A 19,123-nucleotide genomic window follows, 5' to 3' on the forward strand; every position below is an offset into this window, starting at 1 on the left:
CGATGAAGGCCCTCTTTTGCCCCGTACCCATGTACCGTGCTATAAGACTAGGTGACGATGCGCCTCAAGTTGAGCAGAGAGGGCTCAGCGCCAAGCCAGAAACGTGGGACGCTTGGATGACGTCGCCCCTCTGCGCCGCAGATGCTCAAGTTGGCCTCCAACAAACAGGCCACCGCGTTTCCTCTCTCCTTCAATCCTTCAATCCTTCATGCCAATTACTCAGTACAACAAGATCACCGCAGGCTTACCAGTGTCCATCGTCCTCAAAGCCGATCAACGCACGGGAAGGGAAGTGCAAGGCACGGTTGCGCAACTGCTTACCCGTCACAATCACCCCCGCGGCATCAAAGTCAAGCTTACCGACGGAAGAGTGGGTAGAGTCCAGAAGATACTCCGCACCATGAGTTCAAACAATCCATGGGCCGACTCTACGTCGCAGGGAAACCCATACCAGAGCCCAGATGACCAGCAGCGGGGTCTCAATCAGACTTACTTTGCGCAAGACACTTCAAATCAGCATCAGCAGACACCGTACGGTCAGCACCCGCAGCAGGGAGGCTATCCGCAGAGTGCACACCAACAGGGCTATACGGCTCCTCAAGGTCCACCACCTTCGCAAAGCATACAACGATCCGACACCGAACAGCTTCTCGCCCAGCAGCAAGACGCCGGCGCGCAGGTCGAGACCATGCAGCAATACGAGTCGCAGGCGCGGCAGACGGACGATGACAAGAACCAGGCAGAGCTGCAAAAGCAGTTCCCCAACATCGACTCGAGCCTAATCGCTGCCATCTACAATGAGAGAAAGCCTGACATGGCCGAGGTGCGGGAGTTACTGCAAGAGCTGAATGCTTCCTAAGCTTTGAAAATACCATCCCATTCCGACAGCGTATGCTCCCATACCTTTTTCCGAGTCCCGTCCTGCCTCATGCCCTCGAGCAACTTCTGCGTGTCGCCTGGTTCGCCCTGCTCATTCACTGAATACATGCCACTTCCCGTCTTCCCGTCCGTCCCCTCGGCCATATCCACGCCCTCCAGGGCCACCCCATCCTTCCGATTCCCTGCAAAACGCCTGCTTGTTAGCAGAAACACATGTCGTTCGCCAACCTCGTGCCCACTCAGAGCTTTCCACGTCCCCACCAGCCTTCCCATCGCCCGCATAGCAACGCCCATCAACCCGGGCATGGTATCCCCCAGATCCGTATTCACAAACCCAGGAAAATTATGCACAAACCCCACATCCGGCGCCTCCTGCGCCAGGCACTCCAGCCCCAAAGTCAACAAGCTAGCCGCATGGCCCCTCGCCTTCATGATCCCCGACGGCCCCTTGAGCCTCAAACAATCAATATCCTCCTGATCCAACGGCCCCTCCTTCGTCCCCGTAAACACATTCACCACGCGCCTCAGCCCCTCCGCCCTCTGCAACAACGGCAACAACTGCCTCGCGAACCTGACGCGCGAGTAGTACGCCAGACTGCCCATGACGCCCAACCCCTCGTCCGTCCTGGCATACAGGTCGAAACTGCCCTGACTCATGAAGACGACGTTGACGCTGCGCTCGCGCGCCGCGATCTCGGCGCACACGCGGTCCACCTCGCGCATCAGGCCGACGTCGGCGGGCATGAAGACAAAGGTCCCCGAAGGGCAGAGGGCGCGGCATTCGGCGACCACGGCGGCGCCCGCGGCCGGGGAGCGCGCGATCAGGTAGACGGTGGGTGCGAGGGCGGCGGTGTGTCGCGCGAAGGCGCGCAGGGTGTGTGCGCCGATGCCTTTGGTGCCGCCGACGAAGATGGCGGTCAGGGGGCCGGGGAGCGTGCTGCTGATGAGCGCGTTGGAGGATTCGACGAGGGGGAGGGACACCATCGTGAGGGTGTGGGAGGATTGTGGAATTCGTGGCGGCGGACAGGGAGATGCGGGTGCTGGTCTTTACGGATTCGCGGTGCTCTCTATGGTTGACGGTAGAGTGGTTCGATGACCGACCCGGTGTTGGTGGTCTTTATAGTCTTGAGCTGCAAGCCAACTACACATCTGCCCTCCAAACAAGGCGCACGCCATCGTCGTATATACGCACCGTAGAGAGCCCGTGCCGTGCCTGTGCCTCGTATCTCTCCGGCCCCAGGCACAATGCGAGCAGTCGTACAGGTGACCAGCGTTATCTAACCTTCTGTCGTATTTCCTATCCCTCTGCTCGTGATAATAAGCATCCGATCGATTCGCGAGCGAGCAGGTGGAGCCGCTGCAGCCTCGGCGTAGTTCTCGCCTTGTGATTCGTGGAGATGTGACGCCCTAGCCTCAAATGATTCCCCCGTGGTGGAAGCGGAAGAGTCAGGGACTGTGGTTACGCCGACCGGGCGGAAACATAAGTGCATACAATGAAGGCGTTGTCGCGTTCCGAGATAGCTGTACCAGGCTTCAGTACATCATGATTGACGTAGCCAACATCGTGCCGGGAAGGACGGGTATTCTGTATGCCGTCTTTGCGCAAGAAGCGATGGCTATAAGGCGTTAGTCGCCTGCCGAATGCGGTCGTGCTAGCAGCTTGCATGGGTTGAACAAACGCAAATGAACCGCCCAATGTTGACTTCGGCAGAACGCCGGTCGGATATGCACCATTTCCAAGTACATGGGTATTTGAATCGCCGGCGTTCAAGATACGAGATCGTATGCATGCTCGTACTTAGTAACTAGCATGACCCGTGACTGCTGACCAAGACGAGTGCGCCGATAGATCAGCTAGAGGACTTGAATTACAAGCATACCTGTTGGGCCATCGTGAAGTAGATCCATGCGGTCCTTGTGATTTTAGCGCTTGCACTGACTAGAAGGTCTAGCTTCACTCCCCGCCACCGGTCGCGGATGATTTTAAGACGTGACTCTGTCCGCAGCCATCCAGGACGACTCAGACGGGGCCGGCCCGAGTAGAAGGACATCAGGCAGTAAAAGCCTTGGCGCCAGCTGAGTTGCGGACGTGGTTTGGTTCAATAGTGATGATGGGGTCAGACTGCTGGTGCCACTGATGAATTCCTCAATGAATGAAGAGCGATCTTTCCTTGTCAAGTTAGAGTTGGAACGAAAGCCATGGGCGACGTCGAGGGGGGGACAACAACAGCCAAGTCCAGGCTTCAGGCGCCCTGCGATACCGACACGCTCAAAGTCGGGCTTCCAGGAGGATTTGAAGCGAGATTAGAGTGTGTCCTTCTGCGAGACGTTCGCACTGGCCGAACTAATACGGAGAACTCAGCTTGTACCTCGCCTATCTATTGATAGCAGAGCTCCGGGCGAGGCGTTACTCCTGATGCAATGTAGCGTACTTCAACCACCAAAAAAAGGTTGACATTGCGAGACCAATGAAGTTCACTCGGTGCCGAAACCACAGATAGCGACTGACCTTCTGGCAGAGCTGGCCAGCGCTTTCGGGTTTCAAGGGCTTACAGGTCTATGCTGAGGCTTTGTCAGAACGACCGGGCAGGTCAGGTGCTACTGCATGCGCAAATTCGAAGAGCCAGCTCGTCGAAAGCTGTGATAGTAGTTATTGGTCCCACTCTCACTCAAATGATAAACACGCTGCAAAAAATCCACGAACCACCCAGCGTGCGTTCGCTTACTTTTCCGCCTCGCCTAGCGTCGTAAGATCCTCCTTGAACCGGCTTGAACTGCTCGCCACACGCCGCACCTCCTTCGGCGTCTCACTCATCTCCGCTGCTGTCGATTTCCGCTCCTCCAACGCACTGGCCGCCACGGGACTCATAACCTCCTCCTTCTCCCCCTCCAATATCCGCCGAGCTTCCCGCCGGTCTCCCTCGACACGCTTTTCGTCCTTGAGCATCGCCTTCTCGTTCTCGCTCACGGCGCTGACCAGACTGCTGCCGTGGCGCCCATAGCCCGGCCTGCCCGACGTGGCACTGACTATGCCACCCGCTTGTGCGTGGCGGTCCACGTCTGCCAGACTCGGGGAGATGGGACCAGCGGCGTTCGCGGACATGCGTAAGTTTGAGCCATGCCTCGAGGGTGGTGAGGTGGGCAGCTCAGACGAGATGCTGCTTTCGTTTCGGTCCAGCGTCGGCCGAATGTCGTGGCCGGGAGGAGGCCCGCTGATGCTGGGGCGTGATGACTGGTCGACGCTGGTCCGGCTGACTGCGCCGCGATCAGAGCCGGATTGCGTGCTACCAGGGTGCGAAATGGCAGAATTGCTACCTGCAACACCGGCAGCCAGGCTGGCGAGGGGCCCACTGGCCGAATTCTCGTCAATGCTGCCGAAAGGTCGGTGCTCGGCTTTCCAAACGAACGGTTGGCTGGGGACCTGCGCTGATTGGCGCGGAGAGACGACGGAGTCGTCGAGCATTTCATGGATTGGTTCGCTGCCCGCCTCAACCGAGGTATGGCGTGTGCGATTGGTTGTGTTGTCGACGGCCGTGGATGATCGGGGCGAGAAGCCATCGTCGGTCGACATTTCGTGGAAAGCGCGCTCGTCGCCGTACAACTCAGCCGGGCCATCGAGTGTTGTTGGTGGGCGCGCATTGGCGGCGGGAACAATATGGTCATCGTTCGACGTCGCGTCCGTCTCCGAGCCTTCCTTCAGGCCAGCCTGGCGCTGCGGAGGTTCGTTGAAGTTTGTCCGTCGTAGCCAGCGAGACACCGCGCTTGCACCGAGCGTCGTTTCCGTGTAGGCAGTGGTAGAGTTGCGAGACTTTCTTGCCGCCCGTCGCGACGGTCGGCAGAACCAGAAAATAAGAAAACCAATGACGAGGACCGCAATACCGCCAACGACACCTCCCGCAATGGCTCCTGCATTAGTTCCTCCGCCTGTCGATGAGCGTTCAACGTTGGTCGTATCGGTCCCGTTGCCGGAGTTTGTGTCATTGCTACCACCTGCAGTGTATGGGTACCATGTATTTCGAACCGTGGTATACGTGGTGTCAAATAGAGCCCTCACGGCCGAGTCGGCTCCAGCAGCCCCATCAATGGCGTCAATGATGATCTGTGGGCGTCTATAGTCTTCGTAGGTGTCCCAGGAGTACTTGCGCGTCCACTCAAGCGTGTTCAGGTTGAAGACATCAATGACACTGCCGTCCTGTATGCAAAACGTGGTAGAGTTAAGGTTCTGGCCGCCCAGAACTAGCATCTGGTTTGGAAAGGGTGTCGCGCAGGAATGTCCACTGCGGCCGTGCGAGAAGGCTCCAGTCGACACCCTTGTCCAGCGAAATGCTGGCACGGAGAGGACCCAGACAGCATCGTCGGCATAGATTGCTCTGCTTCCTGGCAGGCCGTTGTCTCCACCGTAGATGTAGATGTCGTATGTTGAGGTATCGTCAGGCAGGGCCGCAACCACGGCGCAAAACTCTGCTCGAAAGTCCGGAGCGTCGCCAGTGGTGTTTTGAAGGTACCATTCGTCGCCATCGATATCATAGACTGGAATTTGGGTCATGAAGGACGGGCTTATCTCTTCGCTCTCTTCAATTTGATCATCTTCAAGACCATAGTTTCCGAATTTCTGGTGATGAAGCACTCCACCGATAGCTAACAGCACACCTTGCTGCGCAACAGGGATCCAAACAAGCTCAGGGTTGACTCTAGGCCGTACGTCGCTAGGCAAAGTTGTGTTCTGCCACGATGCACTCCCGGGGGACGTGAAATCTGCAGTGATGAGCACATTTGATAGGTCTGTAACCGCCCTGACATCGTCCGTGCTGGCCATCTGGGCAAGCGGGCCCCACGATGCAGCTCGCATGCCGCTGAAGTACCAGCCTTTGTTCTCGGAAGGGGCACTCGCCCATCCTCCAGAAGTCACGTAGTTCGAAACATCGTTGTCGAGATCAACACCAGTCCGCGGACCAGGGCTGAAGATCGTCTGTCCCTCTGAGGGAAATAGGCGGTAATTCAAAATCGTTGATGACGACGAGTCACTCCGAGGAAGACCTCTACGACCGCGTTAGTAGCCACACGATGCGATAGATTTGACTGACCCGTAGGTGTATAGTTCGTAATCACTCGTGAACATAGCACCCTCGCTGAAGTCAGGCGCATCGTACGGACCTCCAGCAGTAAGCGGGAGCTCTGTCAAGAGTTCTCGCAAATCCACGGGCTCCAGTCCCTCAAATGTGTTGGAGAAGTTGAGCGCATAGAGCACACCAGAAGGATACGTCTGTGTTGGGTTTGAGGAAGCCCAGCTACCGTCCTGCCATCCATTCTCTAATATCGTGCCGCCATCGATATACAGCGCATCCCTCACACTCCCATATCGTGGTCTGTACCAGGCACAGATCCTCTGGTCGTTCTGCGCCAGTGTCAGGACTGACAATCCGAGTAGCAACAGGGCTCTCATGGCTCACAGTGCTGTTTCCAGATGCGTCGCAGGAGCAAGTAATCCCAGAAATGTATGAGGAGTCGAGCGTTCAGCGAGATACGGATCAGCAGAGCCAAACCCCTCTTCCCCACCAGACGGAAGCAGGCACTGGACAGGGAAAATCATACGGCGTTGCCATGCCATTAGCACCGATTCCAGACGCCAATTATAGGCAGATTGATGTACCCGGTCAGAACTAGCAGCTGTAGTGGCTTCCACAGCCCGTGGGGCGCTGTCCACAAACGGATGCATAGGTGATCTTCGTTGCGCGAGCTAGGTGCCCGAAAAGCAGTTGGCGGGACCGTAAGGCCAGCTTGATCAAGACACAGTGCCAAGCAGATGAGGGACTCAGCCCTGTCAGTGCAGGGTACAGAGAGGTGTAATGCTGCGATGCTGCGATACAACAGCGGTTTTGATTGGAAGATCGTACATCTTGCGGGCCATGCCGACGACTTATGTGAAATCCTCGCAACATATCCAGGACAGGCATAAGAAGAAGCAAGTTAGCGGCACGTGAATACAATCCCATAGGCACCGGTCAGTCAACCGAATTCACGTATGCCTGTCATCCGGAGAAGTCCGGGGAGCATTCGGCAGAGCGACAGCCAAGATCGCAGGGCCACAGGCGGCTCGTACCTTGCTCTCTAGCTCAATTTGACTAGTAAGTGCCTGGCTCACGTAGGGACGAACAAGGTGTCCTGCGTTAGTACCAGCTTTCGCGTATTAGTCCCAAGTCTCAAGTTCGCTTCCAAGGAATGTGCGAAGCAGTTTTTCCGAGCCCGACGGTGACGCCGAGGTTCACAGTACATTATGACAGGTAGTCATGGGAGCGAGCTGGCGAACCGAGCACACGAACAAGGTGATGGCAGCAAGGCTGGAAAGGTTGATGTACGGATACGGGCCAAGATTTGGGGTCCAGGCACATGCTGGCTTCACGTGTCTCGGATCGACGGTGTAGCCTTTGGGTCGTTGATGCAGCCACAGTCAGTACTTCTCGCAATGAAGGGTTGTGGCGTGCATGAGCAAATCAGGCTGAAAGTAATCACGCCAGTCGTATGATGGCGGAAGGGTGGTTTTCGCGGCATGACAAGCGACGAGATTGTTGTCAGATTGCCAAGCCCATGCTAGGCAGAGAAAGGTCTAGTGTGGTCTACTTGCAGGAGACGTCCACCGACCGGTACGGGGCCACTGTGTACTGAACCACAGTACACCGCACACCTTGTCACCTTCAGCCGGTCTTTCGTCTCGCCTTCTTCTTGCCAACTGCAGTATGGCTCCACGTTCGAGCTTCGGCGCTCGAGCCGCAACTGCCTACATGCTGCGCTGGCCTTAGGGAATCCTCCCGTCTGTTCTGAATACTGTCCCAGCCCCACCAGTTAGCTCGCCCGGGTCACTTCCTAAAAACGGCGTGCTCCCGCGCTGCAGCGGCACCGGAATGACCAAGATCCAGATATTCTAGCTACCTCGTGTCTAAAATATGTCTTCCAGTCCTCTGAGGCTAGGGCTGGGATTAGGACAGCATCCTCCCGGTCCCACATGGCTTGCCGCTGCTATCCTGGGACGCCGGTCAATGGTATGCCGGAGCTTGACTCAAATTCTGCCTAGGGGTGCACCTCGGATTGTTGCCCTGTACGATCGAGACGAGCAGTCCTCTCAGACTCAGCTGTCCAGGGCAAGCAGATTACCGTGAGCTACCCTAACACTTTATATCATGCAACTACCCAACCTTTCCCCCACCTTTCCCCAACTGTCCATGCCTTTTCGAAGGCTTTATAGCCCTGCAGTCTTTCACAGCTCTATCCGCTCGCTCAAAAACTGTCGTTATATATCTGCTCCGTGCTACCATGCAGAGGAGAGCTTTATGCTACGGGTTACTTGCCCTCCTGCTTCCCCTGACCTTCGCACAGGACGACTCATGCCCCGCTGCAGGTACTGTTACAATTGAGAAGACTGTTCAAGGCGATGCCGCAACTGTGACAGTGGAGAAGTCCGTACAGGACGCCGCAGCGACTGTCACAGTAGAAAGAACTGTACAAGGCGAGGAAGGAACCGTGACGGTAGAGAAGACCGTGCAAGGCGACGGAGAAACGGTTACTGTGACCGTCACAGCCGCTGGAAGTGAGAAAACGGTCCAGGGCGAAGGCTCTACTGTAACTGTAACGGGAGCTGCGAGCGAGAAGACGGTGACAGTTACTGTGGCTGGTAGTGATGGCCAGGGGACCATCTACGTGACCCAAACTATCGATTCCGGCAACGATGGTAACGACGAGCCAGGGACAGTGACTGTCACGCACACCCAAACGGTCACCTCTGGAGACGTGGCTTCTAATGCCGACAATACCCAGTATATCACCGTCACTGCAGCCGACGACAGTGGAAAGGGCACTGCGGGCGAGACCAGGACCGAGACCGAGACCGTCACGCTTCAGCCTGAGGATGACGGTTTTATGGCAATTCAGACATGTCCAGAAACTACAGGTTACCCCGTCGATTGTCCCGACTGTTCAGACCACACGACAACCATCACGTCCACGACGACGTGCTGGGAAACCACCACAATCAAGGAAACAGCGCCACCCACCACCATAACGAAACCGCCTGTAACCACCACGGTGACAGACACTGTATGTATTCCAGCGTTCCCTGAGCCCTCTCTGCACCAAGATCTCGAACCTTCTCCGCATCTTGATCTCCTGTTGCTGACTTTCCAAACAGGTTACCGAAGTCGACACTGTCACCTGCTACGTGACTATAATCAAGGAAATTTATATCAGCGTGACGGTAAGGCCGCCACCTCATTGCTTGATAGACACAGAACTCACCATCATAGGACACGAGTACAGTTATCAGTACAGCGATATCGACTACCACCGATGTGACAACTAGTGTTGAAACAACTGTAGCAACCACTGTCGAAACGTCAATTTTGACGTCTCTCATCACCGATACATCCACCGTCACCAGCACAACGACGTTTGAGACGACGATCACGACCACCATCCAGGGCGAGAAGACGACTGTTATCAGTACCATCACGGAAGAAGTCACGGACGTAGTCACATCAGTTCATACAACGACTCTTCCGACGACCGTACCAACGACTATCCCTACAACTGTTGTTTCAACGGTGCAAACAACCATTGAAGTACCCACAACCATTATTTCAACAATTGAGATACCCACTACGATCGATGGTGAACCTACAACAGTGATTTCTGAAGTCACGGTAGCCACTACAGTTCTCTCAACGATTCCTACCACCGTGCCCACGACCGTTATCTCTACTACTCAAATTACTGTCGATCGCCCCACAACGATCACATCAACCATCGAGGTCCCGACAACAATCGAAGGACAGCCAACAACAGTGACTAGCCGAATCACGGAAGTTAGTACCGTTGTGGACACTGTGACCGAGTTCAGCGTTATCGAGGTTCCGACTACGGTCGTTTCAACTCTCGAGATACCAACTACCATCTCAGGCCAACCTACCACAATCATCAGTGAGATCACGCAGGTCAGCACAGTGCTCGAGACTGTTGTATCTGGTACAACACTTTTCCAGACCCAGACAGCCACACAGACAGCTACACAGACATTGACGCAAGTTCAGGTTACGACAATCGCTCCCAGCCTGAGTGGTACGCTTGTAACTGTGACAAACACGCTGGTGGATATCATAGTGAGCGTCAGCGGCTCGGTCTCTACTGTAACCCAGCCTGGCTCAACTGAGGTGATCGTCTCGATCTTGCCGGCTAGCACAACCACTCTTACCGAGCTCGTCGTTTGCGAGTCACGTACGATCAACCCTACATTTACTCCAGCCCAGCCAGTTCCCAGCGACTGGACCTGGGGCTGTCCTCCCGGAAAGTTATGCAAGCCCAAGCAAATTGGGTGTAATTTCGAGCGGAGTCTCCCAGCCGATACATACTTCTGCGCGCCAGAGGAGTGTGTCGTGCCGCCTCATGTACCAGATGTCGAAAACCCTGCCGGGCCATGGAACAACTACACGTGTGGCGTTCTGTACGATCCGATCGAGCCCTATTTCAATTTCGACCCTGAGCTCTTTGGCCTCAACTTTGGCATATTCAACGCGTCCGGTGGTCAGCAGCCCACGCCGTGCCCAGCCAACGAAACTTCATACACCCCGACGAAGCCTACAAGCCAGCCTCATCACTACGGTGCCAAGATTCTGGAGTTCCTTAATCCGGCGCACGTCTTTCCTACAGCCACGAATAAGAAACGGGATGCTTATCCTGAGATCACCGCGCCCGCTCTCTTAGATAAACGCCAGGATTCGCAGAATCTAGTTCCAGCAATCTGCTATGATCCCTGCAACCTATGCGGCTACGCTGCTCAGGAGACTGGCAAAGTATACGACAGACTTTGCCCGCCCCAAAGCAACTTCCCTCGATACCTGGACTCTTGCAGGACCTGCATTGAGAACAACAAGGAAGATGAGCCCATCGGCGTTCCTCCTCTTCTCAACAGTCTCACTCAGTGGATGAACTATTGCGACGATGGACCAACGTCGACATCTGCATCCTCTTCAGCCGCCACGGGGGCCGCTCTGGTGACCAGCACAACGGCTGCCAGTCGCAGCACCTCGAACGCGGACTCTAGCGACTCATCCACTGCTGCTACGCAGCCAGGCTCGGTTTCTGACTCCGCAGCCAGTTCGACATCGGGATCTAGTACCAATGTTGCTGGTGCTTCGGCTTCGACATCAACTTCCGGTAGCAGCAGGGAGAGCAGTGGTAGCAGTGACAGTACGATATCGAGAACGGCCAGCGCTTCAGCCTCCGGTTCGGCTTCCGGATCAACTTCTGGCAGTGGTACCACCGTCTCCGGTACGTCTACCGTCGGTGAGGAAGCGTCTACAACTGCCGGAGAGTCAGGTGGATCGTCTTCGACATCTGGCAGCCCAGTCGCTTCAGACTTCGAGAGTGGCGCCTCGATGACGCAGTCGCCAATCGTGAAAGCCCTACTCGCGCTGTTTTCTGCGATGACAGTTCTGGTTCTGTAATTGATGCATTGGTTCGTATGAAAACATGAGTGAATGATAGATCTGGACTTTAGCAGGCATGGATTGGGCGTCATACACGTACGTTGGATATCAGCATCTGGCGCGTAGCAAAAGCGATGAGTAATTTCTGACAGCTGGCACATAATTCACAGATATAGTTGTTGGTCAATACCGCGTCACGTCTCCGTTCAGGGTTTCGATTGTTACTCAAATCTGCACAGCACGTTACAGGTCCCTGAACGTAGCCTCTGTCTCTATTGGTGACCCAGGAACATGCAAGGCTCAAGAGCCAGGACTGAACAAGGTGGATGGATGGTACCTGTAAGGTGCATACAGACCATGAGAGGCGCTCTTACGTGCGCTGGTTCTATAGGGTAGGCAAAATGTAGCCTTATAGTCCGCGCCAAGACCAGGATGCAGCCTTGTCGAGATGGAGAAAAAAGTTGCGGACTCGATTTTCGCTCCCCGCAGCTTCAGACCATATTTCTTCCGCCTGGCATTGCTGTCAATTGCGCGGGCTGGGACAGCTCTGACAAGCCATGGCGTACACCATGCCTCTGGCGTCGAGCACCGGCAGTGTTGGGTTCGCCCGCCTGTCCCACGACGAGATTCGCAAGATCTCCGTCAAGCGCATCCATACGACGCCGGCCTTGGACTCGATGCACCAGCCTGTGCCTGGAGGCCTCTATGACCCAGCACTTGGTGCCATTCAGGCGCTTGACTTCAACTGCTCGACCTGCAAACTCAATGCATACAACTGCACTGGCCATCCTGGTCATATCGAGCTGCCTTTGACCTGCTATCACCCCCAATACATCGACACCACCCTGAGACTTCTCCGAGCGAAATGCGCCTACTGTCACCGTTTCCGACTCCCACGAATGTTGATACACAAGACGCTCTGCGAGCTCCAACTCCTCCAGCGAGGCTTGGTAGAGGACTACAACTGGCTGCAAAACATTCAGATAGGCGGCGACAGTCGCAATGTTCCGGAGGCAGATGACTTGGATGGTCTCATGGCTCGCAGGGCCAAGTTCACCAGTAAGGCGCTCAAGAGAGCACAAAAGAGAGAGCATGACGACCCTCTCGCCTTCATCCGCAATCCGGTGGCAGCGGCGACCCGGAAGCGGATTATTGCGGACTTTATTTCGCGCGCCTCGAACGCTAAAGCCTGCACGTCCTGCGAAGGTATCACTCCATCATACCGGAAAGACCGCGCTCTCAAGATCTTTCGAAAACCACTGAACACCAAGCATCGGGAAGTCATGCGCATCAAGGGTATGAAGGCTCCCAACCCATTGATCTTCTTGCAGAAACAGGAGGAACAGCGGCAAAACATCAAGAGGAAACTACCCAATGGGTTGAATGAAGTTAATGGTGCCGATAGCGATGTCGATATGGAGGATGCTGGCACCGTCACACATGGCGCAGAGGACGAGATAGCCATGCAACATGCCCTGCAGACCTCCGCCAACTCGAAAGCTGCTGACAACGACGAAGAGGACGACAAAACGACGTCCATGACCTCGACCGAGGTGCACGCCGCTCTCGTGCTGCTTTTTGAGCGAGAACAAGACATATTGAGCCTACTGTTCTCCAGTCATGGAGCCGCCACCGTCAGCCCCGATATTTTCTTCATCCATGCCATTCTAGTATCACCAAACCGCTATAGACCGCTCGCACGACAAGATGGGGGACTATTGGAGGCGCAGACCAACAACGGTCTCAGTAAGATCATTCGAGCCTCGAATGCGCTACGAGAAATGTTCAAGGCAGGCAGCAAAGACAGCGCCTCACTTTCACGGTGGATCAATACCGCCATCACGCTGCAAGAAAGTGTAAACCTGTTCATCGATTCTCCTCCCAACCCTGCACTACGGCCTGACCCTGGCGTCAAGCAGACTTTGGAAAAGAAGGAGGGCTTATTCCGGATGAACATGATGGGCAAGCGGGTAAACTTCGCTGCTCGGAGTGTTATCTCGCCAGATCCCAACATCGAAACCAATGAGATTGGCGTGCCGCTGGTGTTCGCCAAGAAACTCACCTACCCGGAGCCTGTCACTGCTCATAACTTTGAAGAGATGAGTAAAGCCGTGACCAATGGATGGGACACATATCCAGGAGCTGCTGCTGTCGAGAACGAGAAAGGGATGGTTATGAGTCTGAAATTCAAAACACTCGAACAGCGCCAGGCTATTGCGAAACAACTCCTCACCACCACGGTGTCAGGAGCGAAGGGCGACCAAACGAAGAAAGTGTACCGCCATCTACGTTCTGGAGACATTGTCATCATGAATCGGCAACCGACCCTGCACAAGCCTTCAATGATGGGCCACAAAGCAAAGGTGTTGACGAACCAGAAGACTATTCGAATGCACTACGCCAACTGCAATACCTACAACGCCGATTTCGACGGAGACGAGATGAACATGCACTTCCCGCAAAACGAGTTGGCCCGTGCTGAGGCGTACCAGATTGCAGACACCGATCATCAGTATCTATCGGCCACTGCTGGTAAGCCACTCCGAGGTCTTATCCAGGACCATATCTCGATGGGCGTTCAATTCACCAGCCGAGACACCTTCTTTGATCGAGACCAATATCAACAGCTTCTGTACAACTGTCTGAGACCTGAGGATAACCACACCGTGTTTGAGCGAATTGAGATGGTCCCGCCAGCGATCGTCAAGCCCAAGATGCTGTGGACCGGAAAACAGGTTATCACTACAGTCCTCAAGAATATCACGGCTACCAAATACATGGGGATCAATTTGGTCAGCAAATCTTCCACCTCAGCAGACTCGTGGAACGAGGTCACCATTAGTGACCCCGAGCGATTCGATGTTACCAATGACCAAACCTCGTTTCGTGATACCGAGCAGATTGTCATTTTCAAAGATGGCGAGCATATCAGTGGCATCTTAGACAAGGGTCAGCTTGGTCCAGCCGCTGGTGGCTTGATACACTCGATCTACGAGCTGTATGGTCAAATCGCCGCAGGTAAACTTCTCAGCATCATCGGACGGCTGTTCACACGGTATTTGAACGAGCGTGCCTGGTCCTGCGGCATGGATGACCTCTATTTGACGAAAGAGGGTGATAGCAAGCGCCGGGCCGAGCTGAGCCGGTCGAAACGCCTAGGCCACGAAGTGTCGGCAGAGTACGTCAGTCTGAAGCCAGACCACGTCACCCAATCATCCACAGCTCTTCTCCAACGTTTAGAAGGCGTTATACGAAGCGATGACCAGTTGAACGGCCTCGATCAGGTCTACAAGTCGAAAGTGAAAACCATTACCGATGCTGTGAGCAAAGAGTGCCTGCCGCGTGGTCTCCGGAAGCCTTTCCCCAAGAATCAAATGCAGGCCATGACAATCTCCGGCGCCAAAGGTTCGAGCGTCAACGCTAACCTCATCTCTTGCAATCTCGGTCAGCAAGTCTTGGAGGGTCGGCGTGTACCAATCATGGTCAGTGGGAAAAGCCTACCATCTTTCCAAGCGTTCGAAACCGATCCTGGTGCAGGCGGATACGTCAGTGGGCGTTTCTTGACTGGTATCAAGCCCCAGGAGTATTACTTCCATGCCATGTCAGGCCGTGAAGGACTGATTGATACCGCTGTCAAGACTGCCAAATCGGGCTATCTCCAACGCTGTATCATCAAGGGCCTCGAAGGTGCCAAAAGCGAATACGACAATTCAGTCCGCGAATCCTCAAATGGCTCTGTCATCCAATTCTTGTATGGCGAGGACGGCCTCGAAGTCACGAAGCAGAAGCATCTCAAGGATTTCTCTTTCTTGGCGAGCAATTTTGACACGGTCGCTGCGTCGATGGATCTTGAAAACGCCGAGGCGCAGATGTCATCGAGGAATGTAGTTGATCAGCACAAGGAGATCCTCAAGTACAAGAAAGCCGCCGAAAAGAACAACGCTGGAAGGCGGTCCACGAAGCATTACCAAGTTCCGGACCCCATCACAGCATCACATTCGCCTGGTAATAGCTACGGCAGCACGTCCGAAGCGTTCTTTGCTGATGTTGCACGCTATGTGAAAGAGAACCCGGAGAGGCTTATCCGAGACAAGAAGATCTGTCCTGATGGGCCAGTCCGGGGGCAAGGGTTCCGCAACATCATGAACTTGAAGTATCTGAGGTCTGTTGTCGAGCCAGGCGAGGCTGTGGGTGTCGTCGCTGCACAGTCTGTGGGCGAACCCTCGACCCAAATGACGCTCAATACGTTTCATTTGGCCGGTCACTCGGCGAAAAACGTCACTCTTGGTATTCCTCGTTTACGAGAGATTATTATGACTGCCACACCCAATATTATGACTCCGACTATGACGCTGAAGTTGATCGAGGAGATGACGCCAGACGATGCCACGAAATGGGCCAAGCACTTGAGCAGGTTGCCACTGGCACACTTGGTTCGAGACCTCGACGTGACCGAGCGAAGTGACGGTGGTGCGGGCTACGAGCACGAAAAGATCTATGACATCCGCATTCATTTGTTCGATGTTGAGCAATACGAGCAGGAATACGCCATCACGTCGAATGAGGTCGAGCATGCTCTTGAGACGATATTCCTTCGTCGGCTCGACAAGATCATCAAGGAAGCACTGAAGAAGAAGGCCAAAGAAGGGAGCAGTGCAGAGTCGACCGCAGCTGTTCCTGTCATAGGCGAGTCAGTTGGGCGGGTTGAAGAGGTGCGTGGCGGCGATCGACCTGTCGGCGATCGCGAAGGTGGTGAGGATGACATCGATGAAGATGCTGATCCGGAGTCGGCCAAGGATAGTGCTCAACAACATCGTCGTGAGGATGACTATGACGAGCCTGACGAAGACGAGGAAGCTATTGCTGACGCCTCTGACGGCGAAGACGATGATGAGCGATTGGAGGGCGACACGACCAAAGCCCCCGGACCTCAGGCGCCCGATGTTGATGCCATTTCTGATGCTGAATCCATCGACTCCGAGACCGAGAGTCGACGTGAACGCCTGAAGAGCGACTTTCCTCATCTCAAGCGCTTTGCTTTCAGCCGCAAGCCTGGCAAGCCCACACGCATCGTCCTCTCCTACGACTCTCGCACATCCAAGCTACTGCTGCTCCCCTTGATCGAGAAAGCCGCACACCAATCCCTGGTCCGTTCAAAGCATGGTATTGGCATGGCTGCCATGTTCATGGAAGATGTGAAGGACTCGGCCGGCAAGCTGCTGAGGCGCAAAGATGCCACGACTGGCGAGGAAGAGACGGTGCAGGAGCCGGTTGTCACCACCGAAGGCGTCAATCTATCTGCCATGTGGGACCAGCAGCACATCATCAACCCTCACGTGTTGTACACCAACTCGGTGCACGACATGCTACGGTTTTACGGCGTCGAGGCCGCGCGAACGGTCATCATCAAGGAAGTTGCTGGTGTGTTTGCAGGCCACGGCATCAGTGTGGACAACCGGCATATCAACCTCATTGCAGACGCAATGACACAAAGTGGCACTTATCTGCCGTTTAGCCGACATGGCATTGTAAAGGAGAGCGGCAGTGTGTTGGCTAAGATGAGCTTCGAGACTGTCATGACCTTCCTCAAGGAGGCAGTGCTGATGGGTGAACACGATCCATTGTTGGGACCGAGTGCACGGATCGTGGCGGGCAAGAGAGGCACCATTGGAACGGGCGGGTTTGATCTTGTTGCCCCCGTGGCATAAAGCAAAAAGTGATCTCGCTGCGTAATAGGAAGATACCCAAATGAAGATACGATGTGTATTGCTTTTACATTAATTCACCCGTGCTAGTGATGCCCAAATTCCATGTCTTGTGTCTCGGAGTAGCAGTGATGGCAGTGTCCCGTACGACGGGCAAGACAGAGAAGCAGGCAGCAAAAGTCCTTGACGCTTCTAAGAGAACGAGGGTCCTATTAGTATTGATCTTCGCTGGAGCTTCCATTTCTCGACAAGGCAGCTTTGGGCCTCCTCCATTAAGCCATCAGCTAGTCATTAGCGACTCACCTGACCCAGTGACAGTTCTGCTGTGTAAGGGTCTGCAAAAGTATTCCGCGCCCCAAGCCCAAACTATTTCGGGGGGACCCGGCACTGCGCTTTCTAAGGCGGGCAGGCAGTCAAGTACGCAGAAGCACCCACAAGCCACAACAACACAGAACATCACGGTTGTGACTCGCACCAAGCCTCTATAGACTGTGCTACTGTCTGAAGTGTCATCTAGAACTGTAGCTGCGTCTTCAGCGTTGCGCTGGTTTGGCTGGTGAGTATGTACGCTTATACCGACTCACCCGGAATATCCCGGAAGCAAAACGCGGCAGTCACGGGTCGCTGAGCTGTGAAAGAATAGAAACGTCTGCAGACGACGACGGGTGAGTCACGCACGTTTAACGTGCCTGAGTTGAGAAAGTGCCCCATCGCATCAGCCAGTGGATGTGGTCGACTGATCGGATGCTTCCAAAGGCCCGAGCCGCCATTGGTCAATACCAACACCAGCCAATCAACTTCACCCGTGACTCATGTGTTTGCCCGATACTAAATCACTGCCTTGACTTTCTACCTGGATAGGGTATATCAGCGTCGGAGACTGCCACTTTTATGATTATACGCCTTCACAAACCCGCAGGAACATTCTTCTCTCGTTGATCTTCAACGCTCCAGCTCGCGTGCTATCAGAACCCTCCCAGATCCATTCACCACCACCCAATATGTCAACCCCCGCAGAACCCACAGGCACAATCGGCATCCGCCTCGACGACACCACCTCAGACACCCTCACGCTCCCCTCAGGCCGCAAACTCGGGTACGCGCAGTATGGCGCCCCCAACGGCACGCCCATCCTGTACATGCACGGCTTCCCCAGCTCGCGCCTCGAAGGCGCCATGTTCGAGCCCATAGCCCACAAACTCGGCGCCCGCATCATCGCCATCGACCGCCCAGGCTTCGGCCTCAGCTCGCCTCCCCCCCCGGACCAACCGCCGCGCACGCTCCTGAGCGCCGCGCAGGACGTGCACGCCCTGACGCAACACCTGGGCCTGCGCCGCTACGGCGTCCTCGGCATCTCCGGCGGCGGACCCTACGCGCTCGCGTGTGCGAAAGCGCTGCCCGCGGAGGAGCTGCGCGCCGTGTGCATCGTGTGCGGCATCGGCAGCCCGGACATGGGGTACCGGGGCATGCAATTCCCAAACTACCTGGGCTGGACGTACGGACAGCGCTGGCTGCCCGGGCTGGTGCGCTGGTGGTTCGGGCGGCAGCCGGACGCGCGGCTAGACCTCAGTGACGAGGAGAGGCTGCGGCTCATGCGGCGCGGGTTCGAGAAGGAGAAGGCGGGCATGCATCCGAAAGACGTGGCGTTTTTTGGCGACGAGAATTGGATGAAGATGCGGTTGCGGTTGACGCGGGAGACGTATGCGCAGGGGTTGATGGGCATGTCGGATGATTATCGCGTGTTGAACTCAGATTTCGGGTTCAGGATTGAAGACATCAGGAAGGATTTGCCGGTCCAGGTGTGGCATGGGGATAAGGATGTGTTTGCTCCCACGAGGCATGGGAGGGAGGTTGCGAAGAGGCTGGGCGACAATGCGACGCTGCATATTACGGATGATACGCATGCGAGTATCTCGAAGGATCGCCAGGAGGGGTGGATGGGGGATTTGGTCAAGGCTATCAGAGGCTAGGATGGATCAACGTTGTGGGCGAGTCGCTCTTGGAGTCAGCGTTCTCGCTCGATCGGATGGCGAACGGCCCGGTAGTTGCAGGAGCATTGGTTGGTTT

At 55.3% G+C, this 19,123-nt stretch overlaps 6 protein-coding genes across 6 annotated transcripts; 4 read left to right on the forward strand and 2 right to left on the reverse strand.

Moving 5' to 3' along the window:
* Window positions 1–208: 208 nt before the first annotated feature.
* HMPREF1541_02958 (uncharacterized protein) lies at window positions 209–859 on the forward strand (the record flags this gene model as incomplete). Its single annotated transcript, XM_008717311.1, has 1 exon — window positions 209–859. One exon carries the CDS (start codon window positions 209–211, stop codon window positions 857–859), a length of 651 nt encoding a protein of 216 aa, XP_008715533.1.
* A 115-nt stretch (window positions 860–974) lies between these two features.
* On the reverse strand, window positions 975–1,863 carry HMPREF1541_02959 (uncharacterized protein; the record flags this gene model as incomplete). The annotated part of the gene is made up of 2 exons (XM_008717312.1): window positions 975–1,072; window positions 1,119–1,863. 2 exons carry the CDS (start codon window positions 1,861–1,863, stop codon window positions 975–977), a joined length of 843 nt encoding a protein of 280 aa, XP_008715534.1.
* Window positions 1,864–3,601: 1,738 nt separating this feature from the next.
* HMPREF1541_02960 (uncharacterized protein) lies at window positions 3,602–6,322 on the reverse strand (the record flags this gene model as incomplete). Its single annotated transcript, XM_008717313.1, has 2 exons — window positions 3,602–5,918; window positions 5,964–6,322. The coding sequence occupies 2 exons, from the start codon at window positions 6,320–6,322 to the stop codon at window positions 3,602–3,604; spliced, it is 2,676 nt and encodes an 891-aa protein (XP_008715535.1).
* Window positions 6,323–8,187: 1,865 nt separating this feature from the next.
* Window positions 8,188–11,369, forward strand: HMPREF1541_02961 (uncharacterized protein; the record flags this gene model as incomplete). Its single annotated transcript, XM_008717314.1, has 3 exons — window positions 8,188–8,967; window positions 9,059–9,124; window positions 9,174–11,369. 3 exons carry the CDS (start codon window positions 8,188–8,190, stop codon window positions 11,367–11,369), a joined length of 3,042 nt encoding a protein of 1,013 aa, XP_008715536.1.
* A 551-nt stretch (window positions 11,370–11,920) lies between these two features.
* Window positions 11,921–17,059, forward strand: HMPREF1541_02962 (uncharacterized protein; the record flags this gene model as incomplete). Its single annotated transcript, XM_008717315.1, has 1 exon — window positions 11,921–17,059. The coding sequence occupies one exon, from the start codon at window positions 11,921–11,923 to the stop codon at window positions 17,057–17,059; it is 5,139 nt and encodes a 1,712-aa protein (XP_008715537.1).
* A 998-nt stretch (window positions 17,060–18,057) lies between these two features.
* HMPREF1541_02963 (uncharacterized protein) lies at window positions 18,058–19,026 on the forward strand (the record flags this gene model as incomplete). Its single annotated transcript, XM_008717316.1, has 1 exon — window positions 18,058–19,026. The coding sequence occupies one exon, from the start codon at window positions 18,058–18,060 to the stop codon at window positions 19,024–19,026; it is 969 nt and encodes a 322-aa protein (XP_008715538.1).
* Window positions 19,027–19,123: the final 97 nt, after the last annotated feature.

This window comes from Cyphellophora europaea (genome assembly GCF_000365145.1).
Source record: "Cyphellophora europaea CBS 101466 unplaced genomic scaffold supercont1.3, whole genome shotgun sequence".
In the NCBI taxonomy this organism is placed as follows: domain Eukaryota; kingdom Fungi; phylum Ascomycota; class Eurotiomycetes; order Chaetothyriales; family Cyphellophoraceae; genus Cyphellophora; species Cyphellophora europaea.